Genomic DNA, 10,244 nt, shown 5'->3' with positions numbered 1-10,244 from the left:
GTCAGGCACTTTGTTCCTGTTAAAGAGAGGAATTTCTGCCTCTCTTCTTCCTGACCATTTCTGACTGGGTAAATGAAATCTTCCCCTGCCTGTGTCCTTACACATAAGCACCTAAGCAGAAGGACTCTTAAGAGCAGTGTCAGCATTAGTACCGCAACAGTTCCCCTCTGGATCTAATCCAAACTGCTTTCTGTTCCTGACCGAGTTTCTGACTCGTTTAAGATCACTGTTTCCCTTGAAATGAAAAGGCAGGGTACTGACTCGAGGCCAAATTGAGAGTTAGTGCGAGTTACTACACTGATCAATAAAGGAGTCCAACTGAAACCTTGTTCTTGAACAATGGAAGAAAATAAAAATAAACCACAACCACTCACTGTAATGTATCTAAAATAATATCTAAAATAAACTTTTTAAAAGGAGACCTCTGTAGATCAAATGTACCTAATTACTATTAATTCTTTTGATAAAAGGTAACCTCTGTCACTCCAAAGCAAAGCTGGAGAATGATTTTTTTCAGTACAGAAAATGAATTAGTCCAGGCTAGGAAATGTCTACAAAGATTTTTAGAAAGAACTGTTTGGAATTGAAAAAATTCTTCTAAAATGCAATGGATTTAATCTAAAATCACCCCAGATTTAGTTCATAATATGAAACAAGACATTTCAGCATGCTTTTTATGCAGCTACAAACTGTACATAGTAGAATTTCATAGCCCCAAAGAACACTGCTCTTCAGAACTCTGTAATGCCGCTGAACATCATTCAGATTCTGTGTACAAAACCACATAATTTAGAAACTTAATCTAGTTGGGTTTTTTTTAAACATGGCAGTATATTTGAAATATGGTATTAATTTATGTTTGCATCTCCAAAGAAAAATGTAGAAAGATAACTTAAACTAGAGAATTCATAAAAAAAACTATATCAATTTAAAATTTTACTGCATAAAAATATGTACTTTTCAAATTATTTTAATAAATTAAATATCCCTAACATTTTTAATATATATCCCTGACAGTCTATAAAAGAGGGTTCTTGTTATAGAAAATAAATGGAACTCCGAAAGTACCCCCTTCATAAAACATATTTAACAATAATTATATTTTTTTTTTCTTCTTCAAGGAATGTAACAATATGTACAACTTCTCTATATTACTATACTATCAAAATAGTACAGGGTAAGCATAGCAGGGTTCTGTAACCATAAGATGGTAAAGTCACGTTAAAGTGGAGGACAACTTAAGCCTCAGACGAACGTTATCAGTGTGGAGCATCAGTTTCTGGATGGATCAGATAAGAAGGGGTAAATACAATCTTCCCATCTACAGTAGATTTCACAAGAGGTAGAGTTCAAGTGAAAATGAAAGAAATTTGGAATAAGGTGCATGCTCAGTATTTTCAATTCGTGACTTGCTAAAGATGTCAGAATTTATAGGAAAAGTTTTCAAGGACTCTTTCTTTTTCCTCTAAAGCAGATTTCCATGATCAGTTTGTAATCTTTTTAATATGAATCTGAAATAGAGAATAAAAAAAAAAAGTCATATTTTAGAGTATTACATTTCTCAGTAATAAGAGGTAACTGTCTTCAGCATTAGCCAAAATTTTGAGCTTCAACGTACTGACAGAATGAAGAAGTCTCATATTTACTGCTTTTATTTTTACAAGGTGTACCACCTCTCACCTCATTCAGAATTGCCCAAACCGCTGAATTTTGTATCACTGAAAGCCGGAATGATGAAATAGGGTTTAGGCTGGGATCAACTGTTCCTTCAGCTACACCATTTTCAAATTTCCCTGCAAAAGAAGCAAAAGCGTATCTTCAATTAACTCCAACAAACTAAAGTACAAAATCTGCAGCCAGAAAAATTGTATCTGTAGCATTGCAATTCACAGGTGAAATCTATCACTGGTGCTTGTAGAGTTGACAGGTATCATTCCTGAAACAAAAGACAGCCAGCAATTTTTGATATCAGATTCAGCTTTGCAACAGCAAACAAGATGGGGCATATCATCAGAGCACACCGATCTGAACAGGATTACACGTAAGAATAAAAACTTCCGAACTGTCTAAGGATATGAGCACCTCAAACTCTGGGAAGATTTTGGCACAGGTTTTCAATTAATATCATGGAACCAAACACGAAGGCATTGGCTTATGTGTTTTCAAGGAGGATTAAGGGACAAGGGATATAATTTCTGCTTAATGTATTCCTATTTAAAGGATCTTCAATTATATTAGTTAGACTTTACACTTAAAACATGCACAGCAACTGCAATTCATTAAGACAAAAAAATAAGCCGCTTTCATTATAACAGGAATTCCGAACCTATGTCCCGCAAGCTAAATACAATCCATGAGTAACACTTCTCCTCCTTGGCAACAGGTATCCTGGCACCTTCCCCAACAGCCACTTGAGCTGTGGAAACGCCAGTCTCATCCCACGACGAGACAGCTGATTGTCTGTAGAGTGGGTTCAAATCCAGGCCGAGCACGCAGCTCGCGCAGTGGCACTCATGCGGTCACAGGACAGGAGAGGTGATCTTATACAGCCTGGAAATGCCTCTACAATAATCTAGGCCACTGAAGTTGGATGTAGCTGTGCTACAAGTAGGAGTCACACTACATCTTTGTTTAGTACATCAGTCTCGGAAAAGAAATATTGGAAACAATATTAAGGAAGGCTTACAAGGTTACATACCCAGAAATGAATGATCAAAACTCAGATTTTAGGTTCATTTTGGTTTTAACAAAAAATGTCTTAACTGTTGCAATAGTAACAATACACACTTCTTTCCCCTGTGACGTACCTATCCTGAAGTAACCATCCTCTAAGCGTTTGTCTTTGGTTTCTTTGCTTAATACCAGTTCTTCATTCTAGAACAACAAAGCATAAATAAGATCATCTATTTTGACACATGACTTTGCCAGGGAAAGACAAATGTGTGTGCACTCTTGTTATATATTCAGCATCCATCTTTTCTAAATAATTATGAACCAGCCTAGAGCAGTTATTTATAGCCTTAGACAAGCCAACACAAAAAAAGAAGTACTTTAAGTGCCCCACATAACTTGTATGTTAACTGCCATGTAAACAGAATACATAGCAGATACTGGCATACACAGTAGCAGAAAATAAAAGGCAGGATCTTGCTGCTGTTTCCTATGGTTGAGCCAGAGATTTCTCTCAGGACAAACGAAACTTACAGCTTACTTTTTGATGTAAGAATTTGGGCAAGACGAAAAGCCATCAGAGCAGCAAGGGAAGCATTGCAATTATCGCTGCTGCGCTAAAATGGGATGGGTATCAATAAGTTTCTTTAATAAGCACAGAAAAATGAGACCAGAGCTTCAAAAACAGCTGGAAAATTACAACCAGAATCACATGATTCAATACTAAAAGATCCGCTGTAAGAATTTCCTAGGAATCAATTAAAAATGCTTGACAAAACAGGAGATTAAATCCATCAGCTTTTTTTTATTTATTTAATTCCTACTTTTAAGAGAGGCTGATGAAAGAGTGGTGAGTGGTGGGTCTTTTTAGTTTGGGTGTTTTGTTTGGTTTGGGGGGGGGGAGCGTGTTGGGGAGTTGGGGGGGTTGGTTTTGGGTATTCTGTTTGTTTGTTTGGGGGGTTTTTGCATGTGTGTGTCGAGTCCCAGACAAATCCAGTCTGGGGCACTGTGGTTTCTAAGGGTTGTTTTTTGTTTTTCTGAATTCTGCTTAGAGAGTATCAGAGTTGAAGCTTCTAGCTCTACATGGTGGAAAAATCGTTCCCTCAGGATAGTACCTATCATTCTGTGGCTGCTGTCCTCATATTGGTGACATTTTCTGCTGACACCTACGGCTTAGGAATGGGCCAGATATAGCATTTCCCATTTACCTTTCCACAAATTGTGTAAAATATCAATGGAAGATCATAGCATTATTCCTTAAGGGATGTTCCAGTTTGCAGGACAAGTGCAGCCAAAGAGAGATGCCCGATGCACGTTTTTTCTCATTATCTTGTGTATTCTTGTGGTATCTTGGGCCCAGATGAAGTGAGGGCTGCTGCTGTTTTTGTGGTTGAATGTATTTCCAAAGGTCTTGAGAAAGAAAACCCATAAATCTTATAATATGATATACTATCTCACATATCATGTCATATAATTAGAATCAAACTGACAACCTTCTTTTTAGGGGTGAGGGTGGTCAGAAATTTCTATTTTCGCTCAATCCCAGGAAGGCAGACTGCAAGAATGGAGAAGTGAACTCTTTCGTGATCACTTACCTTTTTTTTTTTAATAAAAAAAAAAAGAAAAAAAAAAGAAAAAAGACATTCATCATATGGTAATTTAGGCACAGATTTCAAGACGATACCTGTACCAGGTGTATAGGAAAAGATAGAAATACTTTGCTATTTTAATACTAAATAAAATAAACTTGTTTGAAGTAGTATCTTAGTGACGGTTTTGTGATAGAAATAGTTAGCTTTCATATCCAGTTGAAGAAAAAGAATCCATACGGTCTGGCTTCAAGCAAGAATATACTTTAGATAGTGTAGTGCCCTCCTGAGATAAAACTCAGACTGATTTATGGGGGGGGGAGGGGGAAATAAATCAGTAATCAGGAGAAAGGAACACATTAGGTTTAGGAGTCCAGATATTTCATTATCTAGTAAGGTTTGGATGTGTGTCAATTCCTGAAACAAGACTTTTTTTACTAAGCCAAAAAGCAGATTGACTCAGTTTTCCCATTTTCCAAAATACACAGGAGATGGAAGAGTGGTTATTTTTTTGTTTTAAATAGTAGCGATGAATTGGAAGCAAATGAGCTTGTTCACCTCCAAATTAACTAGTAGCAGACTGCACTCTGAATGAACATCTTAATAGTTACAATAGTTTACAATAGATCCAATTAAAAAAAAAAGAAAAGGTACGAGAGCATCAGAGCATCAAGATCCTATAGTTAAAAGAAGAACCATTCATGTCTCCCTCACCCTTTTAAAAAAGTCAATAAAATTAGGAGGTTTTACTTTCATTCTATAATGCAGAAGACACAAATCAATAAATTCATACCTGAAAAGGCAAAACTTCCACAGTTGTGTTTAGAAGTATGTCTCCTGGATGCTCTGGATTGCCACTGTGAAACAAATACCTATACACGAAAAAGGGAAAAATAAAACAGTCTATGTGCATCAGTCAGAATTAGCTAAGTTACCATCTTACATGTTAAAAGTCACATTACGGATGTTACAATGATAAATGTAATTTTTATACTGGACTACATCAGCTGGCGATAAGAAATGAAAGATGTTTCACATGCTACCGTAATTGAAAGGGCTAAAGTTTTGCATTTTCTGACAAGTAGGTGGGTAATATTTCACTTAGAAAGGTACTTTTCATAATCTGATCCTGACAGATTGCATTATACAAAGTGACCAACACTGTAGTGCCCATTGCCTGCCATGCACTGGTAACACCTCCAGAAGCAGGAGCCCTGCCTTCCCTCAGCCTCTTCCCATCCTCCCCACCAGGCGCCACCCCCACCCTTGTGCCCACAGGCTGAACTCTGCAGATCCATTCTGAAACAGCTCTGGGAACTTATCCAAGTCAACATTTTGCCAGGCCAGTTATCCCCAAGACCAGCTCTCCACTCTGGTTCGTTGCAAAGTTTCATTAATTACTATGCCAGGAATTCCCAACCCATATCCATACCCTTAATGTTACCTGAATTCAAACATCTATTCCAAAGACAGATTTATTTTTTTTTTTAAACAAAAGTATGTGTCTTTGATGTGTATACACACACAGAGAAAAGGACCCTTTTTTTATACCTGTAAAAAGTCCCTGTTATCCTCATTCGGTTGTGAATTTAATATTTTTTTTTTTAAATAGGACAGAGTAAATATGTTTAAAACTGTCCCAAAACCATTCCTATACGTATCAAGCTGTGAAGTGTGAGTGTTCAAATTCTAGCTGTCCACTCTCAAAAGCTTTTGTGGTACTTCACATGTGTAGATGTTACAAAAGACACAGTTTCATTCCCCTTTCTTTATACATAACACAAACTTCATATTCTTTTGAATATGTATTACATAAGTAATTTTTTTACCACTAGGTGGTATCAATGCTTGAAAAATTGTTCATTTCTTACCATTTTTTTTTTTCTACAGGACCACAGAGTTTATTCGGATTACTGTCAAAAACTACCTAGATATTACACCTACTCAGATGCCACTTTTAACAAGCCTATTTTACTTTTAAGATGTGTAAATGAATATGTAAAGATCTATCAACACATTTTAAACCTTTCTTCAGTTGAAACTTAGAGAAATTAGCAGTAAGCACCATCTTCGACATTAAATACATCACCAGACAGGGACAAAATTAGTTCAGAAATTATCACTTGATTAAAATTACAAACATTAGCTCAATTTGCAATTTCTTAAGACATAATTGGAGATGTAAATTCCAGTTTGTCTTTATCTAATATGTCTGAAGCCAGGTAAGTACTTACCATTAATCCATACTCCATAGCTATAAGACAAGAAGTAGAAGAAAACAGAGCTCTCTGACCCTGACTTACAAATGTCTGTGATTCCAAAATGATAGAAATCATTTAAAAAAAATACAAACACACACACAAACATATATAACATTTCTTTTATCAAGGCTCAGAAAAGGAGCAAACCCACACACTCTAAGAAAGCTACATTGATTTTTATTGCAGAAATAGTTTCAGAAGAACTGAACAGATTGAACTGCAAAACAAAACTTGATTCAGTAAGCTTCAGCATGGTATGTGCTTCAAGAAAAATTATTTCCCCACCATAGCTTAATGTAAAGGTTGTTTAATTCTAAAGTACACAAGCTACCTAAAACATCCATAGTTCTTCCAAGAAAAATCTTGTAACTTATTCTAAATATTAGTGGCATCCAAAAAATCCTAAAGACTTAATTATCCTTTCTAGGAAGATGCCTTTATTTCATGTTTCCATAATAAGCAAAACAAAAATCGTGGCAAAGCTGACCAGAAAACTGCTGTCTTCTGACTTAGCAGTTCTAACTTGCTATCCTTTAGTCTGTCAGATATCCTATTCATTACCAGGAATTTTTCTCTTGAAAACACTGAAAGTTCTAAGGAGACTTATTTTAAAATGCAAGTGATCAAACACTCACATCTAAGGTGCTGCCATCAAACACTCCAACCAAACCACAGACACGGTGCTTTTCCCTAGTGCTTTCTAGTTCTTATTTCTGAGAAGACACACCTGAGAAGACACAAAGAAACTCCTCGTGATCTCTGATCACTGTGCACTCACGTCTGGCTGGTTTTTGTGCAGTGTGTTTTTGGGGGTTGTTTGTTTTGGGTTGTTGGGTTTATTGTGGGGTTTTTTTGGGGGGTGGGGGGAGGATGTATTTATTTTTTTGGATTTTGTTTGTTTTTAAGAACAACCCTGCACCCATACAAGCACAGCCAACCATTTCTCCTACTGCACTATCAACTTCAGAAACCGAAGTGTGATTTCCTCCCCCCAGCAGTTACCACCCCATTAGGACAAAAGTTGGCACAATGCCAAAACAATTTATGGCAGTAGTTAATAAAATCTGATTTCCAGATTTCTAGTAATCAAACCTGCCTTTTTAGTGTGTTTTCTATAACTATCTGCCTACCCATATGTACACGGATATATAACATGCATATGTTATCTTACTGAAAATTATGTTTAGAAAGGGTTATTTTTATATCTGAGCCTTGCTTGAACACTTGACAGATAACTCCTACTTACACAGAAAAAGTTACACAGATTAAAAATAAAAGTATGAATGTACATACACACTTCACATCTATGATCAATCTTTTGCTTAGAAATAAAATTTACAAATCAAAAAAATGATTTGAAATGAAATTTAATTTACAAATAAATAGATATTCTACAGGTCCTAAAAGAAGTGTCATTAGCTGTTCTTTTGTAAAACTTGCCTCCCTGACATATTGATACATCACAAGTTTTCAAGGTTTTTAGACTATTAAAGATTTTTCTGGATATGGGGACTGAAAGACACATTAGTAGCTGTACTTTTAGCCAAGTTATTCCGACATCTGTCCTGGGATTTACACATGACAGTCCACGTAAACACTAAAAACATACTTCCCCCCCCCCCCCCCCCCCCCCCAGATAACTGATATTTTTATTAGGATGGAATCACTAAGATATTCTTGTCTACCTGCTGCTTAAACACCTTCTGAAACATTCTTTCAAATTAAAATTCTGAAAGTCATAGACCTTTAAATACAGTAATCCCAAACAAATAAGAAATCACCTAAAGTTAAAAGAAACCCCTACTATTACCTTATGGAATATTACTTCACAGCTTTGTTACAAAATACAAACATGAACACATTTGGACATTCTTGATGGAAGTCATCAGAGAAAAGTAACTCTAACTTACAACTGGTAAGTGAAATACTAATGTAACTGAACTTTAGAGAACCTTTTTCTCTGGCAGTATCCTTTTAAAGATGCACAGGTCAAAGAAAATAACTAGTTACTGTACATATTCAAAACCAGAGACAACCTCCCCCATGCCAGAAGTTACCACATGTATGAACTAACTTGCATACATTCTGGTCATCACCTCAATGTAGTATGAGAGGAATAGAGGATGCTAGACATTAACATCTCACACAACAAAAAAAATTTACAAAATAAAATTTAAAGAGCATTGAATGTATAAAAACAAACAACCAACAAAATGGAGCAAAGTCAAAGCTGCAAAGGAAACTTCAGTTGTCACTTTCAGTGACTTGAGTATTTACTCAAACTGAGGGTTTGACTTCTTCCTGTGGAGCTAGGTATCAACTATAAAATCAAGTTAACTAGGGGGGGGGGGGGGGAAACAATGCAAAACCCAATAAGATTAAACACATATTCATACACAGCAGCCTAACACACAAAGGAAGAGGAGGGCAGAAGCATGATTATCAGTAATACGCGGGCGAAAGATATCATTAGCTTGCCAATGCAGTTAACTGTTACAGTACTTTAGACGCCTTCATTTAGATTCAGAACTAACTTAGTAGTCGGCACCTGGAAAGGTTCTCATCTTTTGTAACATCTCCCAAAAGATGTGTAGAAATTAATATCAGTGTTACTAATCTGCGCTGTTAGCTTTAATATTCTTCTTTGAATAGCTAAAATTTTCCATTTTGCAGCACTGATCCACTTTTCAAGAAAAATAAATCTGAACTACACACACCACTTTACCCTCCTCCTATTTTGCTTAAGAAGGGAATGCATCTCTCCTTTTCCTCACATCAAAGCATATTTAGGCCCAGAAAACCGTTATTTTCTCTATTACCTAATTTGTTTTCCTTTAGGGCATTAAAAAAAAAATCTGTCTTACTGTCTTTTATGTGTTATTTAGATAACTAGAAATGCCCGCATTTTTTTTTATGTGAAGTGGGATTCTATGCAATTTCTATTTTGTTAAGCAATTAAAAATTAGAACAGAACACACAATAACTTTATCAGTAAATTATAGCAGCTTTATAAAAGGAAGTAATATACAAAAATTCTTTAAAAAGCACAATTCACATTCACTGTCAATGTATTTGTGTTTTGTTTTGAAGGAAACAACAGACTTACCTCACTTGATGCTAAACATAAACATTCTAAGAATCTATTTATGAACATAGGCTTTTGTGCTCTGTAAACAACAGGAATCAAATCCTTTTCTCTGCTTATTCTCCTTACATCTGGTTTTAGCAATCTGATATATTTTAGTATATCCCATTTTCAAAAAATGAAAAGAGGTAGGAAGGCAGAGAGGAAATGTTTCCTTCCGTGTTTGAGCAAATTAACCATAGCAACGTGCAGCATAATAGTTTTTAATTCTGCACAACATGGATTTCTATAAAAGCAACATTCAGTCAGCAAATTTTTGGCTCTCTGCAGATGCCGTCATCCACTGCAAGAGTCATTATTCACCAATTCTACCCAGTATTTTTGATCACTGGATGCAAATGTGGTAAAAGAAGTCTAATCTACCTCCTCTCTGTCATTTTTCCAGAATCCTCATTAGGAAATGTTATTTTTCTGTCACTGGAAACCAGTATTAACCGTACATCATTTCCTTGCGCAAAATACAAATGGAAGATGAATAATTTCTTTTCCCTCTCTGAAACTCAATTTCTTCTCCTGTCCTTTATGCTTCTTACCCACTCTTTTGCCAAAATTGCTTATACTGAAAAAAAGGCTTAATTC

At 35.8% G+C, this 10,244-nt stretch overlaps 1 protein-coding gene across 5 annotated transcripts in view; it reads right to left on the bottom strand.

Annotated features, from left to right (window-relative positions):
- Positions 1-970: 970 nt before the first annotated feature.
- MGAT4A (alpha-1,3-mannosyl-glycoprotein 4-beta-N-acetylglucosaminyltransferase A) overlaps positions 971-10,244 on the bottom strand; it is a 70,420-nt gene continuing 61,146 nt past the window's right edge. For all 5 annotated transcript variants that reach the window (XM_063339732.1, XM_063339751.1, XM_063339722.1 and 2 more), the window contains exons 13-16: positions 5,053-5,131; positions 2,808-2,874; positions 1,681-1,793; positions 971-1,511 (exon numbers count right to left, since the gene is read on the bottom strand). In XM_063339732.1, coding sequence (XP_063195802.1) covers positions 1,485-1,511; positions 1,681-1,793; positions 2,808-2,874; positions 5,053-5,131 — 286 coding nt within the window. In that variant the 3' untranslated portion in view covers positions 971-1,484. The remainder of the gene's footprint in view (positions 1,512-1,680; positions 1,794-2,807; positions 2,875-5,052; positions 5,132-10,244) is intronic.

Source organism: Chroicocephalus ridibundus, chromosome 1 (genome assembly GCF_963924245.1).
Source record: "Chroicocephalus ridibundus chromosome 1, bChrRid1.1, whole genome shotgun sequence".
NCBI lineage: Eukaryota > Metazoa > Chordata > Aves > Charadriiformes > Laridae > Chroicocephalus > Chroicocephalus ridibundus.
Note: the sequence above shows the minus strand (reverse complement) of the source record. Positions and strands in the feature narration are given on the sequence as shown.